The sequence below is a fragment of the Dicentrarchus labrax genome, unplaced genomic scaffold (genome assembly GCF_905237075.1).
Source record: "Dicentrarchus labrax unplaced genomic scaffold, dlabrax2021, whole genome shotgun sequence".
NCBI classification, from domain to species: domain Eukaryota; kingdom Metazoa; phylum Chordata; class Actinopteri; family Moronidae; genus Dicentrarchus; species Dicentrarchus labrax.
In genome coordinates this window covers 19,882,292-19,905,132 of record NW_026136722.1, presented here as the reverse complement: position 1 = coordinate 19,905,132, position 22,841 = coordinate 19,882,292, and the positions used below count along the sequence as shown (strand labels likewise).

The following is a 22,841-nucleotide window of genomic DNA, read 5'->3' as shown; positions in this document are numbered from 1 at the left end:
CGAACTGGGTCCAAACTTATTAAGACATTAAGACTATTATTATTTGTTTTCTGAAATGTTGTGTTTAAATATGCAAATGAGGTATTATCTAATGTCGACTTTTGGTGAAATCTACAGAAACAAACAGACAAATTGTAGTAAAATAAACAACTTAATGTGTATTTTGGTGTTTTCTTTCCACCAGTCTGAAATATATGGAAGTCAATTTCTGTCAGTAAAATAAAAACATAAGATGAAAACTTAGCCTTGATGATTAAAATGTATCTCTTATATCTCAAAAAGGTAATAAACATTATTATTTTCACGGTTTTCATCTCTTTTGTTTCTTTAATTTTACTGATATTAACGAGCTTTCACCTTAAAACATTAAAACTGAACCAAAATGTCACAGTGATGGTGCAGATGTATTCATATTATTATTATTATTATTATTATATATATAATAAGACCTTTAAAGACCTTTAGTCTCAATAAATGAACTTTAAGCAGCAACCTGCAGTTCCGGCCTCCGACCAGCTGGTGCCGCTGTCTTTACCAACTACCCCTAATAACACCAGCGAAGAAGAGGAAGCTAACCTGTGTAGTTAGCAAGCCGACAATAAACAAACAGAAAAACTACCACGGTAAGCAGCGTGAGAGGCTGTGCTGGTGAAACAATAACGCATTTCGTTATTGTGGAGTTATAAAAGTGGAAATTTACACAGCGAATGTTTTTATTGTGTGAGCACGAGCTAACAACCCGGCTAACATTAGCTAGCACCTCGTTAGCTCTAACGCCCCGTTATTAAAGCTAACGTTAGCAGGTTAGCAAGCTTTACTGGAAACAAATTATTATTATTATTATTATTATTATGTATTTGGTCAAAGTTTTTACCCAAAATGTTGCAGCTGTCGCTTTAGACTCAAAACCAGAAAATGTCTCGCTTTCAAAAAAGTTTACACCAAACTCCATTCAATAATCAGTCAATTTAGAGACCTCTCGTTATTCAGGAGACATAAACTCCTAATAGGACTTTAATCCAAACAAAGAGGTTACACTGTTTTATTCGGCCTTCATTCAATGTACCATATGTTAAATATATAATACAGTTTGTTCTGGTTTTAATAACTGCTTCCAGTCTTACTTCCATCAGAACCCTCGCTCCTTACCTTTAAATGACAGTTATTTTAATGGGGTTTGGTTTGGATCAATGCTTCTCTAACAAGACTTTATCTCAATGTCCCAGACCTTGAACCTACAGAACATGTCAGCCGATACCAAGATCGCAGAGCTGCTCACAGAGCTCCATCAGCTCATCAAACAGACCCAGGTAAGTTAGTGGCACTGATTGGTAGTTATTGATCACTGATTGAAAGGTAGTGTTTAGATGTATGACGCTGTGTGTCTGTTCAGGAGGAGAGGTCCCGCAGTGAACACAATCTACTCAACATCCAGAAAACACACGAGAGGATGCAGACGGAAAACAAAAGTCAGTCACACGTCTACACACACACACACACACACACACACACACACACTCTCAGACACACACACACACACACACACACACACACACACACACACACACACAGTGTTTAGACTGCTGTTGATGGTTTGTCTCGTTCCTCTGCCTCCTCCAGCGTCGCCGTACTACCGGACCAAGCTGAGGGGACTGTACACCACAGCCAAAGCAGACGCTGAGGCAGAGTGCAGGTGAGCAGCTGCTGTTAGTTCAGGCTCTCAAACAAAAGTACTCTGATCGGGGAAAACGAGACAAAATCTGTTTCACTGACGTCTTTGCATCAGTATAGCAGAAGAGACGTGTGTCTTTAGCCCAGTTTGGGTAACATATGTTCATTCACACACATTTATTTAAATATCTGGACTCATTTTGTTGATGATTATAAACAATGTAAATGGTTCCAAAGGGCCATAAAAGAGTTTAATATCATCCTTCAGCAGAGACAAGTGAAGTTTCACCTTTTAGTTCAAGACAAGATATTCATCCTTTAAATGGAAATTATTTTTCCTCTAGCACCAAATCAAAGCGTCAGTTTCCAGATTTCCTTCATGTTCCTTTATTTGTTCACTTCTCTTCTTTTCCCCTTTCAGCATTCTGCGTCACGCTCTCGATAAAATTGCAGAGATCAAATCTTTGTTGGAGGAGAGGAGAATAGGTACGTGTGTGTGAAGAGATATACAATATATAGAATCATTTGGATTTAAGTGATATATATAAATATTAATGTACTTTCTGTAGCTGCTAAGTTGGGGGGTTAAAATTCTAACTAACAAATAGCAGCAAGAATCTTCCACAGTTGGGATTACTTTTTGTATTTTGTAAGTTTTATATGTAAATATGCAAATGAGGCATTAACTAATGTCGACTTATGTTGAAATCTACAGAAACAAATTGTAGTAAAATAAACTGCTAAATGTTTATTCTGGGAGGTTTTTTCCTCCAGTAGAATAAAAAATAAGATGAAAACTTGATAATTTATAAAAAAAAGAAAATTATCCAAAGATGTTATAATTATGTCACAATTTCAACTTTCTATCTCATAATTGTGACATAAAATTATTATTTTTTTATTATTATGGCCAAGTTTTATTTTTTTATTGTTTAATTTTACATGTTTTGGAAGCAAAATACCCCGAAATCTCTAAAGTGGATGAAGAAAACAACGTTGTGAGAAGAAATAAACTCGTTCAACTAGTTCTCTGTAAAATCTGCAGCAGGATTTCTGGAACTTTCTGTCTTTAATTTAACTTTAATTTGTATTTTTGGTGATTATTCTGTTCATTGTCGTTGCAGCTGCTAAGATGGCGGGCGTTTACAGCGACAGCGACCCTCCCAGGAAGACGATGAGGCGAGGCGTCCTGATGACGCTCCTCCAGCAGTCGGCCATGACGCTTCCTCTGTGGATCGGCAAACCGGGGGAAAGGTAGCTGCTGCACACACACACACACACACACACACACACACACACACACACACACACACCACACACACACTCACACACACACACAGTTACTGGATGTTCAGGCTCTAAGAAGACTTCACACTGTGGGGACCTCAGAATACTTTATGTCTCCATGTTTATCTCAGAATATTAACTCCTCACACACCATTAAACTTTAAACTAACCAATCAGCTGCAGAGACACTGACCACCTGTATTCCCCCCCTCAGCCCCCCTCCTCTGTGCGGCGCCACTCCGGCCAGCAGCGACTACGTGGCCAAGCAGGGCGACAAGGTGGCGGCGAGGGTGAAGGCCGTGGACGGGGACGAGCAGTGGATCCTGGCTGAGGTGGTCAGCTACAACCACTCCACCAACAAGTGAGTGAGAATATATTAAAGATATGAGGATGTGGAATCAGAGCCAATGAAACGGAGCTGACCTCTTCTTCCTCCTCCAGATACGAAGTGGACGACATCGACGAAGAAGGCAAAGAGTGAGTTTCCTTTAAAGCTTCTTTATTATCTCTGAATCTTTATTTAATCATCCACACTGTTTGTTATTTGTTATTGTTGTTTGTTGTTGCATGTGTGGCGCCCCCTAGTGGTGGGTTTTCACATCAACCAGCTCCAGATCTGATCGCTCAAACATTTGTGTGTGTGTGTGTGTGTGTGTGTGTGTGTGTGTGTGTGTGTGTGTGTGTGTGTGTGTCTGTGTGCGATCAGGAGACACACCCTGAGCCGGCGGCGGATCATCCCGCTCCCTCAGTGGAAGGCGAACCCAGAGACCGACCCCGAGGCTCTGTTCAGTAAGGACCAGCTGGTCCTGGCCCTCTACCCTCAGACCACCTGCTTCTACCGGGCCCTCATCCACACTCCCCCGCACAGGGTGAGACTCTCGGCTGTAACGAGGCCACAATGAACGGATTAATGATGTGATGACATTAATAATGAAACCACAGTTTCAACCGGTCTGGAGTCCCGGCTCAGAGAACGCCGCCGCTGACGCCGTTACAGCGTCTTTGTTCTCCGGTTCTGGCGGTTTAAGAGTCGTGTTCTTGGAAAAGTTTGTCAGTCGGTGCAGCTCCTGTTCTCCTGCTGCAGCTGGGAGCTTCCTGTCGGAGCTTTCACAATAAAATAAGATCCCAGAGGCTGATGAGGCTGATTCTTATTTTTATTTCTGCAGAAAAACAACAAAACTTGTTGGTTTAGTTTCGACATTCACAAACTGTAATTGTAACGGTATCTCACACTCTGCTGCTTTAAGTTATCACACATAAGTTCTGTTTGTCTTATTCCTGACCTTCCTCACACTAACCTCAGTGTGTCTGTCCGCAGCCTCAGGACGACTACTCGGTGCTGTTCGAGGACACGTCGTACGCCGACGGTTACTCCCCCCCGCTCAACGTGGCTCAGCGATACGTGGTCGCCTGCAAAGAGAACAAGAAGAAGTGACCGGAGGACAAAGAATGAAGCTTCTGTTTCTGTTTCGAAACGGCACCGATTTCCATTTTTGTATGAAATGTTTTGTGTATTCAGACTCTCGTGTTTGTCTGAAAGGTTCACAGTTTGAACAACAACAACACTGAACAGACTTTTTAACATCGTTTAAATGAGACCAAAATCACCACCAGGACGCAGAGAAGAACTGAAATTTACGACAAACACCTGAACGCCTCATATGAATCCATAGATCATTGTACGGAAGCTCGTTTCTGCCAATGTGACGTAAAGAAGATTCTGTACGTCGTTATAATGAGAAACTTTATCCAAATATTGACTTGGAGAAAGTTTCTCATTATAATGAGTTACAGGATCTTCTGTAGCAGTCTGTAGTGTGTTCACAGACAAAATAAAATACTGAGAACAGTCAGCACGGAGACCGAAGCCCCTCTGATTTCTGGCTGTTGATGTACACTACTGTCCCAGAATGCATTGCACAGAGGAATGTAGGAGCTGCTCACAGCTGGAGCTCCAGCAGCGGTTCAGAAAACAGAAACTATTAAACTCATTAAATGTGATACTTTCTGTCTCTTTACAAACACAAATTGACCTTTTTAAAGTCACATATTGATTATATATCATTTATTTTCCCGCAGTAACGCTTTATTTGGATTGTTTGTATGTTGTTATATATGTTAACAGATTATCTGAGTTTATTTAAAGATTCATGAATATTCCCTAAAACATTCGTGCCCTAACTTAGAGGGCCGGACGATTATATTGTATCATTTGGTATAAACATCTTAATTATTAACTATGGATCACATCTTATTTACATATAAAGTATACAACTTCTATATGAACACCCCCCACAATTGTACAAATTATACACAAAGTACAGTTTTAGTTCTCACGTCATTTTTCAGCTTCACAAACGTGGACGTTAGTGGCTCGTTTCAATTTATTTTGTCCCGTTGCACCTGAACGCAACACTGGAGCGGGCCTGGAAAGTCCCCTCGTGACTCACGGTCCGTGAAGGCAGCAGCGGCGCGCGAACAGAAACAGTCATGGCTGAAGCGGTGAGTGACGGATCGGCGGGTTTTACCTTTTAAAAGCACTTAATCGATTAATGGTGTCTGAAATAACGGCGGTAACGTCGTTGGGATTAAACTCGTTACTAGCGAAAAGTTGGCGCGAAGCCACAGAGCGCAGAAAGCGGCTCCAACGGCGGGAAAGTGTCCGTTAGCATCGGACGTTAGCGCCGTTTGTTTCATCGTCTAACTGGAGCTTTTCAAAATAAAAGCCTGCAGTTAACCGCTGGGGGGCATTATCAGTTCCCAATAGTTATCTATTAAAGTATCGATTTAACAACGTAAACAAACACGAACAGCACATATTAAGTTAGTTAACGCCTGTAGCTAACTAGCTAACAGTTAACGTTGTTAATTTAATAAATCCGTAAAATAAGTGAGGAAGGAAATAACAGACAACTAACTGCAACATCTGTTCCCTGCTGTGACCCCACACACATTATATATCTATAGATATATCTATATAGTGATCAGACAGTCAATAACACTGAGGGGATATATTATAGGACTCTATATATTTATATTATATTAAACACAACGTGATGGATAGAAATCCCACCAATCAAACTTTATAATAAAATTCACATTTAATTAATTAATTTACTGTTTTTCTCCTCACACATTGGTCTGCACACTGCAGTGAGTCATTCTGGTTGTTAGTTTATTTATTTATCTTTTATTTCCCAGAAATCTCTGCACACCACAGATTATTTCACAGATTATTTCACAGATTTAAAGTTGATCTGATGTCCGTCTGTCCCTCAGGTGTCTGACGGCGAGCTGCAGGCTGTGAAACCGCCACCCAAACGCAGACGCATCCTCGACCCGTCTGCGATCGTCCCGGTTCCCGTGTACTCGAGCAAGGTGAGTGAACCCCGGAGCGGTGTCAGCGTCGGATGATACACGTTACATCAGTCTGAGTCCCACGGTTTGGTTTTCAGGTGAGCAGCAGTCTGCAGCTGAAGCCGATGGCGACGACGTTCATGGAGAAACAAAACGCAGGTAAAGTTTCCATCCCCCCCCCCACGACCCGCTGTGATTCTGCTGCTGTAAGGTCGATTGTTTCTGTCTCTGAACAGACGAACGCGCAGACGATGAGAGTTTGTGGTCCCGGTTTTCATCTCGAGGGCCCACTGTGGTCCTCCCCACCACCACCACCACCACCACCACCACCCTCAGCGACTCTGAGGAGGAAGAGGTCGGACATGTGGAGCAGAAAACAGAAACGTGAGTAAGAATAAAGATCAGTCCCAGGTTATATCTCACTCACATCCTCCTCCGCCCAGAAAGTGTTCTAACAGATCGAAGGCTCATTTAAAGAGAAACTAAACCTCAAAAACACTTTATTACTGCTGAAACCTTCTATAGAACATCTGTATAACATCTGTATAACCTTCTGTATAACCTTCTATATAACATCTGTATAACCTCTGTATAACAGCTGTATAACCTTCTGTATAACATCTGTATAACCTCTGTATAACATCTGTATAACATCTGTATAACCTCTGTATAACATCTGTATAACATCTGTATAACCTCTATATAACATCTATATAACCTCTATATAACCTCTGTACAACCTCTGTATAACCTTCTATATAACAGCTGTATAACCTCTGTATAACCTCTGTATAACCTTCTATATAACAGCTGTATAACCTCTATATAACAGCTGTATAACCTCTATATAACAGCTGTATAACCTCTATATAACAGCTGTATAACCTCTATATAACAGCTGTATAACCTCTGTATAACCTCTGTATAACATCTGTATAACCTCTGTATAACCTCTGTATAACATCTGTATAACCTCTGTATAACCTCTATATAACATCTATATAACCTCTATATAACCTCTGTACAACCTCTGTATAACCTTCTATATAACAGCTGTATAACCTCTATATAACCTCTGTATAACCTTCTATATAACAGCTGTATAACCTCTATATAACAGCTGTATAACCTCTATATAACAGCTGTATAACCTCTATATAACAGCTGTATAACCTTCTATATAACCTCTGTATAACCTCTGTATTTACTGGTGTTATTGATTGATCGGGTCCAGATGTGGACGTTTTACTGCACTCTATAAATACAGATGTTTTCTGTCCTTTATTTCAGAGACTCCATTGGCTGCCCGTCTCCTCCCCCTCCAGAGAGTCCGGTTCAGAAACAGTCCCGACGGTTCCGACAGAAGATCAGGTGATCAGGTGTCGGCGCTCACGTTGGACAAAACCAGACGTTTGATGCCGGAACAAGTAATCTGATTACTTTTCTTCCCCCGCAGTGAGTTCGACAGGAAGCTCCGGGAGGTGAACTCGCTCCTGTCTCCTGAACCTCAGGACCGGAGGGCCAGACGTCGCCCGGGTCGCTCGGGTCGCCCGGGTCGCCCGTCTCCGGACGACGACGAAATCATCATCACGAGCCCCAACGATGACGTCATCATCACTAGCCCCAACGATGACGTCATCATCATGAACCCCAACGATGACGTCATCATCACGAGCCCTAACCCTGCACTTCCGGACTCGCCGTACAGCTCCTCGGTCCGCGAGATCCCCCTCAAGATCCGCTGCCGGACAGACGTCCACAAGATCCCGGTGCTGTCGGTACGGAGACGCACAGGCAGCACCCACTAATATATATTACTGTAATATATTAGTTACTCTGTAAAGTAACTAATATATTACTTATATTAATATAATATATTAATATAAGTAATATATTAATATATTATGTTAATATATTACAGTTACTTTAACTAATATATTACATTTTACTTGTTTCTGTGTTTCCAGTCGACGCCGTTAAGCGACGTGCTGACCCAGCTGTCCGTCATCCTCGCCGTTCCTCCTCCTCGCCTCCTGCTGCTGAGGGAGGAAGAGGAGCTGCCGACGCACTCGACGGTCAGCGAGCTCGGCCTCGGCATCGCGGACATCATCGGTGAGTCCCGGTCACACGCTGGTTCTCCTCGCCGCCGGTCCGTCAGCGTTTCTCTGTAACACCAGTGAGAATAACAGGCTTCTGATCAATAAATGTTTGATTACAAATATATTAGTGATCAGTCTGATGGGAAGAGATATTAATGTTTATATATTATACATATATGATTGTGTCCTTACACCACCAGAGGGCGCTGCTGCTCGGTACAGGAGCAGCTCTACACACTGGGAACGCTGGGAACGCTGGGAACAGTTTTCATGGTCTTTAATAAATCTAAATGAATTTGATCCAATCAGCTGAAACCTCTTTCTGCTTCATGTTGTGCAGAGTGTGTCGTCATGGCAGCGGAGGATAAAGGCGACGCCACCGGCGACGGCAGGAATGACATCACAGTGAGGCTGCAGAGCAAAGACAGAGACGCCTCTCAGGAGTTCTCCCTCCACAGAGTCAGTGGCTCCTCCTCCTCCTCCTCCTCCTCCTCCTCTTCACTCCATCAGCAGCTGTAATAACGTTTTTTTTGTGTGTGTGTGTGTGTGTGTGTGTGTGTTTCAGGACGCGCCGCTGGGCTCCATCTTCTCCCAGTACCTGTCCCGGTTGCCTCCCGTCGCTCAGACGAAGGTCCGCTTCCACTTCGACGGCTCCAAAGTGACCGACCGCCAGACGCCGGCTCAGCTCGACATGGAGGACGGAGACATCATCGAAGTTTGGATTTAAAATGTAAAAACAGATTTCATAGTTTAGTTTATTTGTTAAAGTTACTTTGTTTGTAAATGTTGAAAATAAAAAGCAGTTCAGATGAAAACAAACTGTAAACTTATTTAATGTTTCTGAACAATAACTGATAAACTTTTCACATTTTATTTTATATTTTTAATGAAAATAATAAAAAGGAGAAGTCTGTATAATTTAACTTATTATTACAGAATCGGTCCCACGTTCAGAATCTTACGGTACATTTGGTTTAAACAACAGAACAGAGACTTCCTGTTTGTTTATCATCATTCCCACATTTGGGAATTTTTTTATTTTGAAAATAAAAAATAGAAAACTAAAAAACAAAACGGAAATAAAACCCAGATATTGTTTCAAAATAAAACAGAAAACCAAAGAAAATGTACCTTTTAAATAAACTTTTGTTTCATAATAAAAACAGATAAATAAGAAATAACCCTTTTTGTTTTCCATATTTATAAATAATATAAATGTTTATAAAGTATTCCCAGAATGCACCGCCTGTATACAGAGTACCTATAAACTGTACTCGAGTAATCGATCAGCTGTTTCCTGTAAACATCCGCTGATTAGTTTAATTGACTGACGTCGTCATGTGACCCGCTGATGAGGGAGTCATGTGAGCTGCGGACCGGAAGTTTGCACAGATCCAACATGGCGGCGGTGCGGGATCGTTATCGGTGAAGAGTTGTAAAGTAAACAGTTTAATTCAGCGGGAGCGCGGCGACCGGAGCTCTGCGGGAAACGTTTAACGGTCAGGAGTCAACATGGGAGCTGAATAACCGGGAGGACCGCGTGTGACGGAGAGAAGATCTGCAGCGGCGGCGGGAAAAAGAAAGCAGCGTCCGCCCTGACTCATCCTCCTCCGAGGTAAACAACCCCAACACCGCCCGGCAACCGCCCGGCAACCGCCCGGTAACCGCCCGGTAACCGCCCGGTAACCGGAGCCGACCGCACACTGACTCCTCACAGTCGGTGTAGAATAACACAGTTGTGTTAATGTTTGCTCTTAAAGACTAAAATAATGTAAAGGTTTGTTAAAACGCTGCTGCGCACTCCTCTGGAGCACTTAAACAAACAACAACACGCCGAACTCCATTCAAAAAACAGCCAATTTAGCGTCGCTTTGATCATCTGTAACAATAGAAGTCTTTATTTAACTCAAAGGACATTAATCACATTAGCATACAGTAATTAATGTGACCACCAAACCAATGTCAGAGTAATAGTTTTAATTATATTACCTCTTACAAAGTGTTTCCTATTATTCTATCATTATTCTATTCTATATTATATATATATTTATATAAAGAAAGTGCTTTAGTTAAGACTTGTAACTGTTTGCCGAATTTATCAGAAGAGCCTTTAAATGTCAGATCTCAATAGTTTTAATATAAGTGTTGTTAGTTGTAAAGCAGGATAACGTTAATTAAATAAAACTGACAGAATCCTGAATGGAGTCTGGTTCTCTACCAGTTGTTTCTTTTTAAATTTAACACTTTCTGGTACATTTTCTTTCTTCATTGTGTGCCGAGTTTATCGGCCGTTTACTTTAATGTATTATATGATTTACTGACACAGGACAGGTTCGCTGTTAAAGAATCAAACAAACAAGACAAAAAAAACAGAGGAAATCTGAATGGAGTTTGGTTCACTGCCGGATTTATCCAGAGACCCTTTAAAACGTCCCAATTCATTTATCAACCCTCAAACAGTTACGTTACGTTTGTTGCACAGCCGGATGCGTAAAAATGGCAGAATTTTGAATGGAGTCTGGTGTGTCGTGAATTTCTTTTAGTAACTCATCGTTCTAACTTGTGTGATGGTCCCTTAAACGTTTAATGCAATATATTGCAACAGGTGCATTGTACCGTTTGGTAGTAAACATGTTTTTTAGCTGCTGTGAATTTATCATAAGAGCAGTTAAAAGGCACCGAGTCATTTCTCAACCGTCAGAAAGTAACACTGTTTATTATAAAGCGAGCTGCGTTAAAATGTCAGAATTGTTAATGGAGTTCGCAATGGCGTCCACAGCCCGGGTTAGCTGCGGGTATTTTTAGCAGTGGCGGCTTATTGAGTCTGTGGACAGTTGAAATGTGAGTTAGAGACAGCAGAGCAGCGGCAGTGGGGATCAATGAACACCTGATCAATACCCAGAGCTCCCTGATCAATGAGGTGTGTTTGCCACCGGGTCAAAGTTCAAGATAAGGATATCACAGCAGCGCCAGTCTGACTTTCTCTACAACATCCGAGTTAATGTAATACAATGATTAAATCTAATCAATAATGTAATACAATGATTAAATCTAATCAATAATGTAATACAATGATTAAATCTATCAATAATGTAATACAATGATTAAATCTAATCAATAATGTAATACAATGATTAAATCTAATCAATAATGTAATATAATGATTAAATCTATCAATAATGTAATACAATGATTAAATCTAATCAATAATGTAATACAATGATTAAATCTAATCAATAATGTAATACAATGATTAAATCTAATCAATAATGTAATACAATGATTAAATCTAATCAATAAAGTAATACAATGATTAAATCTAATCAATAAAGTAATACAATGATTAAATCTAATCAATAATGTAATATAGTGATTAAATGTCTCCGTGGAAAAGAAGATATCTTGAAATATGTTTTTAACCTTTGCTTTAACTTTTTAACACAGATTATCTAATAACATTTATTAAGTTTATTATTGATATTGTCCGGCTGAGCTGCAGTGATCAATATCGATTGTTTGGTCTATAAAATGTCATTAAATCAATTTATTCTCACAGGAAACTTTATATCTTTATATTTAAGTTATTATTATTATTATTATTATATATATGAAATTAAATTATTACAAATAAATAACCTTAATGAATAATTACTGATCAGAATTTTTGCTGATTAATTTTCTTTAGATCTCCGACTTGATGAATCACCTAATCATTCACTGTAAAACCAGATCAGTTAAATTAATTAAAATAATTGTTGGAACTTATTACGTAGAGAATTTTAAGTAAAATTAACTTAATTTTGTGAGTTAAAAAACTTAATTGATCAGGTAACTTTAGTGATTTTAAGTGACTCTGACTTTATTTTGTAATTTAATGAAAATTTTTAATGTAATCAGTTTACCTCATTTGAATATAACTTGTATAGACAACAAAGTAATAGAAATATATTATATATCTATTATTTATTTATGTATATATATATATATATATATATATATATATATATATAGTGTAACTGTATAACCAATAGTACTTTTAAAAACAACCCAAACCTTCAGCATTCATACAGTCTTTAAAAAATAAATAATTTGGTTGATTTACGGGAACATTTGAATAATTAATGAACTGATTTAATATTCTGGTTGCAGTTTTTACCGAGCTGCTTTTTTAAATATCTTTTTGAACTGAATATCTTTTGGTTTCAGACTGAAGGCGCCAAAATCTCTTCAGATGTTTTTCACTTTTTTATAATGTTTGTGTTTCCGACGTTTTACTCTGGAAACGTTTACAGGTTATTCTGTTGTTATTTACAGATAAAAGTTCTTTGTACGTACGACGAGTTGTTGAGGAAGAGTGAGAGTAAGTTTCTCCTTCCTCCAGATCTTTAAGAGTCAATGTGGCGAGAACGAGTCTATCAGTCGATCAATAACCGCTGATAACAACAGCGTGTGACAGGAAGTGTCCCGTGAAAATAAAACGCACATTTCCTCAAAGGAGCTTTAATTGTCAGAGAGAAACCTGAAACTGTACAAATGTGAACACGAGGAAAAGTGTTTATGTTATATATCGACTGATGACCCTCCTCATCCTCTCACTGATCACATGACTGAAACCCTCCTCATCCTCTCACTGATCACATGACTGAAACCCTCCTCATCCTCGCACTGATCACATGACTGCAGTTTCACTCAGTCACGTCCTTCACAGCTTCTCCTTTCACTGGCTCTTCCTCTTCTGGAGCTCGGGACCGTCACCTCGGCGCTGTCTGAGGCTCTGCAGGAGCAACAGGAGCAACAGGAGGAGCTCACTGGGCAGCTTCTCTTTAAAAAAAATACTTTTTCTTTTCAATAAATAAAAGTGAAGTGTTTGATATGAGTCATTAAAGATGGCGGCCGGTTGCAGGGAGAATTTCACTAGAATCCAGGAAGTGGCTTTGTGGACGTATGACTCAGGGTTTTTCTCAGTAAACTGTTTCAGGGTTGCAGAATTCACCGGGTTTGGTTGAATGGCGTTCACTGTTGCTCCTCCCCGATAGGCCGATTGATCCGGCTGTTTCCGTCGTGTTTGCGGTTGCTGTTGGACGACGTTAGCGTCGGAGCGTCGTGGTGAAAACGTCACACTGCGATCTTTGAGACACGATTCACAAAGTACGTCAACTATCAGCTGTCTTCCTCGGCTCTGATTGGTTGTTGTCGTTCGGGCCCGGTGGATCAGGAGGAGCGAGGAGGAACCAGGAGGAGCCAGGAGGAACCAGGAGGAACCAGGAGGAGCGAGGAGGAACCAGGAGGAGCCAGGAGGAGCGAGGAGGAACCAGGAGGAGCCAGGAGGAGCGAGGAGGAGCCAGGAGGAGCGAGGAGGAGCCAGGAGGAGCGAGGAGGAACCAGGAGGAGCGAGGAGGAACCAGGAGGAACCAGGAGGAGTGAGGAGGAGCCAGGAGGAGCCAGGAGGAGCCAGGAGGAGCGAGGAGAAACCAGGAGGAAACAGGAGGAGCGAGGAGGAAACAGGAGGAACCAGGAGGAGCGAGGAGGAACCAGGAGGAACCAGGAGGAACCAGGAGGAACGAGGAGGAACCAGGAGGAACCAGGAGGAACCAGGAGGAGCGAGGAGGAACCAGGAGGAGCCAGGAGGAGCGAGGAGGAACCAGGAGGAGCGAGGAGGAACCAGGAGGAACCAGGAGAAACCACAGGAAGCTGATTGTTTCTCACATTATCCGTCTGATGTTCTGCCGTCAGGATTCAGAGAAAGTCTCAGAAAATATGACAAAAAATATTTTTATAAAAATCACCAACTGCAGCTTTAATGTTCAAAAACTATTAAAATCCTAATTGTGTGTGTGTGTGTGTGTGTGTGTGTGTGTGTGTGTGTGTGTGTGTGTGTGTTGTGTGTGTGTGTGTTTTTTGTGTGTGTGTGTAGAGTGTGTGTTTTGTGTGTGTGTGTGTGTGTGTGTGTGTGTCGCTCTTTATTAAACAGTCTGCAGTTCGTCACACGTTGCCTCCAACATTAACACATTTATTATTACAGAATCAAACATTACACAATCAGGAAACCTAATCATAAACTGTGAGGAGGTGTTTCAGTAGTTTGATTTGTGCGTGTCTGTGATGAAGGTTAATATTTTCATTGTTACGCCACCCGATAGCGAACAGGAAGTAGGGGCAGCGTGCAGGTCGGAGCTCATCCCTCCGTGTCTCAGAAACAGGAAGTTCCAGTTTACCTGCGGCGGCTGTTTCACCTGTGTCACTTTAACACTCTGCAGTTAAACAACAACACTGTTGGGTTGTTGATGATTGATGGAGGAGCTTTTATATTTAACCACAAGCTTGTTTTTATCAGTTCAGAAAGCTTTTCAAAATAAGAGACATGGAGAGAATTTTAATAAGACAGTTAAAGTCACACACAGCTGACCTCTGTGGAGTCTGACATTAAAATGTCATTAACTACCTCCAGAGTAATCTATGGTCTGGCTCCAGACTATCAGTGACCTTTAACCCCTTCCAGTCCGGCTCTTGTTCCAGATGTTTTCAGCTCTTTGAACAGATAAATAATTAAAGAACGTTTGACTCTGAGTTTGTTCCTGATGGACTGATCTGTCTCCTCAGCAGCGGCCATGTCTCTGGGCGAGCCCACGTCGGACTCCACGCCGTTCTTCTCCGATGACAGCGAGGCGGAGGAGCAGGGTGGGGGGGCGGCGGGGCAGCGACCGCAGGAGGAACCGGCCAGCGGGGTGTCCCACGTCCGAGCGCTGCTGACCGTCTTCATCCTCTTCTTCATCAACCTGCTCAACTACATGGACAGGTTCACCGTGGCAGGTACCGCCGCCCGCCCACTGAGGGTCTCCTGGAGGATCAATAAACATTATAGACCATTTATAACAATATATTATAATATATAATAATTATCATCTTTGATTGATTCAGAATAAAAAGTAATTTATTTCCTGTAAAGACGTTTGAGTTGTTACAGACGGAGCAGTACGAAAGATCACATTAAATCCAAATAAATGTAAATTATTGATTTATTTATTATTGAATATATTCTTTAGAAATGATCAATTGTATGCTGACATTAAGACATTTTAAACCTTTACATGTTCAACTAAAAGACTTTGGAGCTTTTTTATTTAGAAATTGACCCATCTTAAGGTTTTTCTTTTTATTTGTGTTGTTTATCTCTTTTATTATTGATTATTAATTGTTACAGAGACACATTAATGTTTTTAATATGTTGAGAGGTGAAATGAAGACGTGTGTTCACTCCACCAGGTGTTCTCACTGACATTGAGAACTATTTTGGGATTGATGATGGGAAGTCCGGCTTACTCCAAACAGGTAAGAAGATCTTTTAATAAGTAAAGATATTATTATTATTATTTATCAGAAATAAAGTAAAGACGGTCAGATCCTCCTTTTACATTTCATTGTTTTTCTCCTCAAACATTCGACCACATTAAAATCAGAAGGAAGCTAAGTGACGACTGTTTGTTCCCTTCCAGTTTTTATCTGCAGTTATATGTTTCTGGCTCCGGTCTTCGGTTACCTGGGCGACAGGTACAACAGGAAGCTCATCATGAGCGTCGGCATCACGTTCTGGTCTGCGGTGACGCTCGCCAGCTCCTACACGCCCAAAGAGGTGAGTCCTGTTTCCTGTTCCCTCCATCAGTCCGTCACTTTAACAGGATGCTGATTAATACTTATTGATCTCATAAACAAATATAACCCCTCCCTCTCTTTTATTGCCCTGCAGCATTTCTGGGCTCTGCTGCTGACTCGCGGTCTGGTCGGAGTCGGAGAGGCCAGTTACTCCACCATCGCTCCCACCATCATCGCCGACCTCTACGTGAAGGGAAAGAGGACGAACATGCTCTCCGTGTTTTATTTTGCCATCCCTGTGGGCAGGTAGGTGGTGTGAAGCTCGTGTGTTTGATAATGTGCAGCTGTTATAAATATTAACCCTTCCTGTCGGTATCGTCTCTCCCCGTCAGCGGTCTCGGGTACATCGTGGGCTCACAAGTCGGTAGAGTGACTCAGGACTGGCACTGGGCTCTGCGGGTGAGTGTGAGGCACAGAGGTCTGTCTGGGACTCGTGGGACCTGGACCTGGACTCACCGTGCTCTCTCTCTCTCTCTCTCCTCAGGTGACCCCGGGGCTGGGAGTGATCGCGGTGCTGCTGCTGATCTTCGTGGTTAAAGAGCCCAAAAGAGGAGCCATCGAGGCTCGACCGGAGCACCACCTGCACCAGACCAGCTGGCTGGCGGACCTGCGGGCTCTGAGCACGAAGTAGGTCCAACGTCGGTTCCGTCAGTAGTTATTGTTAAAGTTGAGATTATTTAAGATATAAACCTTAAAGAGCTGAACTACAAACGGCCTCCATCAGAAACCACAGAGCTGATAGAACAACGAGGACGAAACAGTGAATCTGTCAGAACCGAAGAATATTTAGTCTGATTGTTAAAGAAAGAAGAATCATATTAAAAGTTCCCCAAACAGGAAACAATTCATCCAAATCTCTGGTTTTACACAAACTCCCTGCAGTTCCTGAGTTCACTGTTTGTTCTTACTGAATATATCATATGAGATGTACATCAGCTCCAGTCAGTGCTCAGTGGTTGAGGAGGTATGAACAGGGTTTAGTGGAGGTTCACTGAGGACGCGCTCACACACAGCAGGCGTCGGTTCTGTCAGTGTGACATTTTACACCAATCAGAACAGTCCAGGTATGATCTGCATCGATAAAATGAATGAACCAGAGCGGCGTGTGAAACACTGCGTCGCCTCCAGCCTGCAGCGCCGTGCAGACATCGTGTTTCTGTAGTTTCTGTAGTTCTGAGTCACTATGGAAACGGAAACTGGTGCTTCAGTGACAGAAAGTCCTTTTAGTTTAACAGAAACAGCGCTGTTCCCCGCAGAGGTTCTCGTCATCACCAGGGTTCCCACACATCCTGGAGAACCTGGAAATGTAGTTTTCCAGCCCTGGAAACACCTGGAATTTGATTGAAATAAAAATAAAAAAAGATTCCTATGGGGTTCCCAGACAGCGTCCAGGTGGAGCTCCACCCTGATAACTGAAATGTCCGTTTCCTCTGCAGCCACAGCTTCGTGTTGTCCACGTTGGGCTTCACGGCGGTGGCGTTCGTCACTGGCTCTCTGGCTCTCTGGGCTCCAACGTTCCTGTTCAGAGCGGCCGTGTTCACCGGGGAGAAAGAGCCCTGCGTGGAGGGAAACTGCGCCTCCTCAGAAAGGTAAGTCCCGCCGCCTTCGCCATGTACGTCCCCGTCCCCCCCCGGTGGAGATGAACAGATCTTTTAAGGTTACGTTTCTCCTCCCACAGTCTGCTGTTCGGGATCATCACCTGCGTCACGGGCATTCTGGGCGTGGCCAGCGGCGTGCAGGTCAGTCGGCAGCTGAGGAAGAAGACGGCCAGAGCCGACCCTCTGGTGTGTGCCGCCGGTCTGCTCCTCTCGGCGCCGTTCCTCTACCTGGCCATCGTGTTCGCTCAGACCAGCACCATCGCCACATACGTGAGTCCACAGCTCCTCTGACCTCTGCTGGCTCCGCCCCCTCGCATGTTAAATCTGTTCCAGTAGAAACGTCCTCCGCTCCTCTTCATCAACTGATCTCTGTCCTTCAGGTCTTCATTTTCCTCGGAGAGACGTTCCTGTCCATGAACTGGGCCGTGGTGGCAGACATCCTGCTGGTGAGACTCTTTCATTTAATTCACACTGAACCAGAACCAGAACCAGAACCTGAACCAGAACCTGTTTAGTTCTTTATGAAGCAGCGTGATACAAACAGTAAACTGTTTTATTTATTAATGTTTCAATTAAAGTTCATGTTTAATCTTACTCTCTCTCTGTCTGTCTCTCTGTCTCTCTCTCTGTCTGTCTCTCTGTCTGTCTCTCTGTCTCTCTCTGTCTGTCTCTCTGTCTGTCTCTCTGTCTCTCTCTGTCTGTCTCTCGGTCTGTCTGTCTGTCTGTCTGTCTGTCTCTCTGTCTGTCTGTCTCTCTCTGTCTCTCTCTCTGTCTCTCTCTCTGTCTCTCTCTCTGTCTGTCTCTCTGTCTGTCTCTCTCTCTGTCTGTCTCTCTCTCTGTCTGTCTCTCTCTCTGTCTGTCTCTCTCTCTGTCTGTCTCTCTGTCTCTCTCTGTCTGTCTCTCTGTCTGTCTCTCTGTCAGTACGTCGTCGTTCCCACACGGCGCTCCACAGCCGAGGCTCTGCAGATCGTCATCTCACATCTGCTGGGAGACGCAGGAAGTCCGTACATGATCGGGGTGGTACGTCCACACACACACACACACACACACACACACACACACACACACACACACACACACACACTCTCTCTGTATATATATTCTCCGGTCTGTTGTGGGTCTCAGGTCTCGGACTCTCTGAGGAAGACGGACTCGTTCCTCTGGCAGTTTCGCTCCCTGCAGCTCTCTCTGCTGCTCTGCTCCTTCGTGGCCGTGGTGGGCGGAGGATTCTTCCTCGCCACCGCCCTCTTCATCGAGAAAGACCGCCACCGCGCCGAGAACTACGTCCCCACAGGTGAGGCGGACCCTGCCACTCACACCTGCAGCAGCACTGACCGACAGCAGCGACGCTAAACCGGTGACAGGAAACAAAGTACTGATGGAGAACTTTAGATTGTTTCTGTATTCGTCACCGTGGTGTTTAACGTTTGTGATCTTTATACTGTCAGTGTCAGATTTTAATTAGTTTGACTTTATTTATTCTTTTTAAAATAATCTGCAACCTGACGAAGAGTCTCACTGTGAACCAGAACCACTGAGTTTCTGTTAGAAATGTTCAGTTTGGGTCTCCAGCTGTTACTGTGACTGATGCTAACCTGCATATGTTGGACAGTGAGCATAATTAGCATTAATAATAAGAATATAGGAGGGTGTTTGGGGGTTATTGAGGACGCTGAATCTATTTCTGACATTTTAAAAATACAAAATAGATGTTTGAACTTTAGGTGACCATATTTCAGCTGCCGGTGGGCTGACTGTGAGGTTATTATATAATTAATATATATCAAATCTGAACATTCACACCAATGACTCTGAGCTTTATTGATTCTAAAAGGCAGGTCCAATGTATTTATCATATAAATAACCTATTATATTTAAAATCAGCCGACTGGGAGTTGAAATGTGTTCACTTTCAGCCATTTTGAAAAGAATGGATTCAGCATCCTCAATAAGCCCTGAAACGCTCCCATATTGTCCATATAGCGGATTATTAAAGCTCATGATGCTCGAGAGAGACCCAGACTAACAGAAAACTCTGGTACTCGACAGTTCTGGTTCATATAAATCTTCTCTCATATAGACCTTCTCGTTGTTTCTGTTAACAGATGACGAGCCGATCGTCGTCCCAAAGAGCGGCCGGTCCACCAGAGTGCCGGTGTCCAGCGTTCTGATCTGAGGTGTGCCGGAGGTTGGGCCGGCTCCAGAACTCCAGGACTGTGAGCAGCGACCGCACTGTCTGCCATGCAGAAGAGTTTTTAGCACGTGTTTATTTTTCATTTTTATTTTTTTTTATACTTTTACCGCTGCCCGCCATCTCGGAGCAACTTTTTTGCATTTTGTCTCCAGATGTTATTTTTTTGACGTGAGACGTTTCAGAGCGGACATGATGTTGAAAACGAGCACTAGAGACTCTCCGAGCGACAGAATCCGCTCTGTGGGGTTTCCATTTAAAACCGGATCGCTTCCAGAAACCTCTTTTATATACGGGACGAGCTTTATTAGTCATTTTCATAACCATGTGTTTGTATACGTCTGAGCTAGTTTTAATGATAACACTAACCTACAGAAGCAGAAAACAATCCCCTCTGTTCCTTTTTATTCATCTCTTTATCTTTTAGCATTACGACTGCTTTTACTTCGTTGTTTCCAGGGTGTGAAGGAGCGCCGGTTAAAGCGCCGGGGCGTTTTATTGTAACTGTTTCTGTTTGTTCTTGGCGTGAGGTTGGAGGTAGAGCACAGAAAATATCCTCTTAATGGTTATTTAAAAAGAGAAAAAGGCTTTTAAATGAATGTTAATAATCAACACTTGTTTGTTAACCTCAAATTATTTTAGCAAATCTTTTTTGTGAACTATTAAAGGAGAATTAACTTGTCACATGTCTGTGTGTGTTTGTGTCCGCCTGGGAAAGAATTAGATTATCAGTCAGAGAGAACAGACCGTGTGAGTTATTTTATATATATATATATATATATATATAGATATATGGTATCTATAGAACTACTTTATTTATGATTATATATATATATATATATATATATATATATATTTATATATAGATATAAAGTAGTTCAGAGAGTTTTAACGCCACAAAGCTTGTGAATGTAACATTTAAGTATTGACATTAAAGTTCATCATCTTTGTTTTGCATAAAAACTCCAAACTGAACATTAACTAACGTCGTCTGCATCCATTACAGCCGGAGAGAGTTCGTTCCTGAGAGTCACAATACATCTTCAGTTAGCTAATGTTAGCAAACACCAGCTAACTAGCTATCTAATGTTTGATCTAAATGAGCTTCGTAACGAGCTAACGGCGTTATACAGTCTATACAGTAAAGAGCCAGTGGGTGGGGTTGAGCGGCATCTAGCAGTGGAGTTGCAGATTGCAACTAACTGAACACTGCTCGCGTCTGTATTTGACAACCTGGGAATGAGCAACAAACACAAAAGGTCCCATGGAGATCGAGTTACTACAGAAGAAGATATATACTTATTATACTGTAACCTGGTGGACTCCGTAGAAGAAAATCTAAAGTAACGAAAACAACAATTCTTATTTACGACTGATTATAAACTAATGAAAACAAACCTATAGATATTATATTACAGTAAAAGATCCTAAATGTTTTACACTGGAGCTTTAAGTCATGTTATAGCGTATTATTGATGTTTCTGACACATTATTAAATTAAAAACATGTTCTTTCTGTGACTTTATAAAGTTATGGTGGTTTTAATGTGACAATGGGAATGCTAAACTTAGAATACATGATGACCACTTATAATACTTTATAAACCTTGTTTAGGTTTATTAAAGCCATTTAAATGCATTATAATGTCTCATGAATGTGCTTATAATGCATTGTGACTGACTGTGTGGGTCTGCGTGGGTGTCGGTTGTGGATGGTTCTCATAGTAAAACTCCGCTTTGTGCCGCTCTTAAACGTAGGAGGGGCGGTTAACCAGACGCACATTTACCAAAAACAACCAGTCAGTCCTCGTCCTTCAAGTCTTTTGTCTTGTAAAACCAAAAAATACAGTTTGAAAACCCTCAGAGAGCAAGAACTGCACGTCACTTGCAGTCACAGTGTTTCCACATTGTTTTCTGAGTAAAGGAGCTGTACGCTGTTTCCATCACTGCTCACATAAAGGCACATTGTGTGTTTTTAATTATATAAAGTGTAAAAGTTTGGCAGCTGAGCTCACTGGGATCAGATTGTGGACTAACTAAACATTTGTACCTGCACCACCAAGTAACAAGCAGCTCAACTGGGCAGAAAACAGCCCCATACACAGCCGGTGTCCCCTCTCTCCTCCCTCATTCATTTGGGGGTTTCTCCTCTCTTTCCTCTCCTCTTCTCTCGACAGGAGGAGAAAAGAGGCCGAGCGGGGACAGGAGAGGAGCAAAGAGGAGAGGACTCGGCTTCCTTCCCTCGGTGTGGTTTCCTGTTTGTAGGTGGGAGGATGTTGAGACGGTTGCACGCAGCGCTGCAGCTTTTTAACACCCGGCGACGCTCTGAGGTGTCACAGTTAACGTCTCCTGATTGGCTCGAGGTGTTTGTGTGAAACTCTTTTTTTTTTGTTTTCTGACATTTTGCTGTTCTGAGCTGCAGGTCTTCTCTTCCAATTTCCACCGCCAGTTTGCAGTTTGCAGCTGAGGTGTTGAGAGAGGCCAGTTTGATCAGCCCACACACACTCAGAGAGCTGTGAACCTTTCTGCTTGTTGGTTTGTTGGTGAGTCAACCTGCAGTGGTTTGTCACACTCTCACACTCTGTAACTGTGATCTCAAGGTTCGGGCCATTGATCAGGTCATTGATCTTTGTGTGTTTTCTGAAGTTTCAGAGGCCGCCGCTCCGTCTCTTTCGGACAGTCGTGACCCGCGTTGATGCTCGACCGTCACCTTCCTGGTAGGAAACGCTGAGATCAGAGGGTCTGTGGCGGGAGGTGAAACCAAACCCAAGGTGATTGGGTGCAGTGATGACAGAGGAGTGAGGGAGTCGGTGACAAAGAGGGAGGGAGGAAGAGCCAAGTAGGTTGCTGAAGGTGCAGATCTGACACCAGATCAGATCGTCGGGGAGGAGAGACACACGAGGTCGACTGAAAGAAAGAAGAGAAGACGGAGAAAGAGAGAAAAGAAGTCTTCAGAAATGGAAGATTGGTTATAGTAGTCGCCTGATGT

At 42.4% G+C, this 22,841-nt stretch overlaps 3 protein-coding genes and 2 long non-coding RNA genes across 9 annotated transcripts; 3 read left to right on the top strand and 2 right to left on the bottom strand.

Annotated features, from left to right (window-relative positions):
- The first annotated feature begins 531 nt into the window (after positions 1–531).
- On the top strand, positions 532–4,959 carry sgf29 (SAGA complex associated factor 29). The gene is made up of 10 exons (XM_051387971.1): positions 532–623; positions 1,227–1,310; positions 1,394–1,469; positions 1,621–1,693; positions 2,093–2,157; positions 2,796–2,925; positions 3,173–3,319; positions 3,400–3,435; positions 3,665–3,827; positions 4,277–4,959. Exons 2-10 carry the CDS (start codon positions 1,245–1,247, stop codon positions 4,391–4,393), a joined length of 873 nt encoding a protein of 290 aa, XP_051243931.1. The 5' UTR covers positions 532–623; positions 1,227–1,244; the 3' UTR covers positions 4,394–4,959.
- Positions 3,441–4,368, bottom strand: LOC127356321 (uncharacterized). The gene is made up of 2 exons (XR_007881968.1): positions 4,257–4,368; positions 3,441–4,118 (listed from the first exon to the last, which is right to left on the bottom strand). It is a non-coding gene; the product is annotated as an uncharacterized LOC127356321 (long non-coding RNA).
- A 409-nt stretch (positions 4,960–5,368) lies between the features above and the next one.
- nfatc2ip (nuclear factor of activated T cells 2 interacting protein) lies at positions 5,369–9,233 on the top strand. Its single transcript, XM_051387970.1, has 9 exons — positions 5,369–5,460; positions 6,238–6,336; positions 6,414–6,474; positions 6,552–6,699; positions 7,606–7,686; positions 7,772–8,093; positions 8,283–8,427; positions 8,755–8,873; positions 8,980–9,233. The coding sequence occupies exons 1-9, from the start codon at positions 5,449–5,451 to the stop codon at positions 9,139–9,141; spliced, it is 1,149 nt and encodes a 382-aa protein (XP_051243930.1). The 5' UTR covers positions 5,369–5,448; the 3' UTR covers positions 9,142–9,233.
- LOC127356322 (uncharacterized) lies at positions 6,994–7,511 on the bottom strand. 3 transcript variants are annotated; one of them, XR_007881971.1, is made up of 4 exons: positions 7,445–7,488; positions 7,378–7,399; positions 7,135–7,299; positions 7,025–7,089 (listed from the first exon to the last, which is right to left on the bottom strand). It is a non-coding gene; the product is annotated as an uncharacterized LOC127356322 (long non-coding RNA). The 3 variants fall into 3 exon arrangements; XR_007881969.1 differs by lacking the exons at positions 7,025–7,089; positions 7,378–7,399 and adding an exon at positions 6,994–7,011 and having other exon boundaries at positions 7,124–7,299; positions 7,400–7,511; XR_007881970.1 differs by lacking the exons at positions 7,025–7,089; positions 7,378–7,399 and adding an exon at positions 6,994–7,011 and having other exon boundaries at positions 7,124–7,266; positions 7,400–7,511.
- A 557-nt stretch (positions 9,234–9,790) lies between the features above and the next one.
- spns1 (SPNS lysolipid transporter 1, lysophospholipid) lies at positions 9,791–20,535 on the top strand. Of its 3 annotated transcripts, none has more exons than XM_051387968.1 (13): positions 9,791–10,029; positions 15,018–15,224; positions 15,678–15,743; positions 15,908–16,044; positions 16,159–16,310; positions 16,397–16,463; positions 16,549–16,691; positions 17,501–17,653; positions 17,743–17,932; positions 18,043–18,108; positions 18,584–18,682; positions 18,788–18,956; positions 19,768–20,535. In XM_051387968.1, the coding sequence occupies exons 2-13, from the start codon at positions 15,023–15,025 to the stop codon at positions 19,836–19,838; spliced, it is 1,515 nt and encodes a 504-aa protein (XP_051243928.1). In that variant the 5' UTR covers positions 9,791–10,029; positions 15,018–15,022; the 3' UTR covers positions 19,839–20,535. The 3 variants fall into 3 exon arrangements, with proteins under 3 accessions (XP_051243928.1, XP_051243927.1, XP_051243929.1); XM_051387967.1 differs by having other exon boundaries at positions 15,015–15,224; XM_051387969.1 differs by having other exon boundaries at positions 15,015–15,224; positions 18,788–19,034.
- Positions 20,536–22,841: the final 2,306 nt, after the last annotated feature.

Coding starts and splice junctions, on each gene's coding strand:
- sgf29 (XM_051387971.1), top strand. CDS start 1,245: ATGTCAGCCGATACCAAGATCGCAGAGCTGCTCACAGAGCTCCATCAG. Junction 1,311..1,393: donor AGCTCATCAAACAGACCCAG/GTAAGTTAGTGG, acceptor GTGTCTGTTCAG/GAGGAGAGGTCCCGCAGTGA. Junction 3,828..4,276: donor TCCACACTCCCCCGCACAGG/GTGAGACTCTCG, acceptor GTCTGTCCGCAG/CCTCAGGACGACTACTCGGT.
- nfatc2ip (XM_051387970.1), top strand. Junction 6,337..6,413: donor TTCCCGTGTACTCGAGCAAG/GTGAGTGAACCC, acceptor TTTGGTTTTCAG/GTGAGCAGCAGTCTGCAGCT. Junction 6,475..6,551: donor CATGGAGAAACAAAACGCAG/GTAAAGTTTCCA, acceptor GTCTCTGAACAG/ACGAACGCGCAGACGATGAG.
- spns1 (XM_051387968.1), top strand. CDS start 15,023: ATGTCTCTGGGCGAGCCCACGTCGGACTCCACGCCGTTCTTCTCCGAT. Junction 16,464..16,548: donor ACTGGCACTGGGCTCTGCGG/GTGAGTGTGAGG, acceptor CTCTCTCCTCAG/GTGACCCCGGGGCTGGGAGT. Junction 18,109..18,583: donor TGGTGGCAGACATCCTGCTG/GTGAGACTCTTT, acceptor TCTCTCTGTCAG/TACGTCGTCGTTCCCACACG.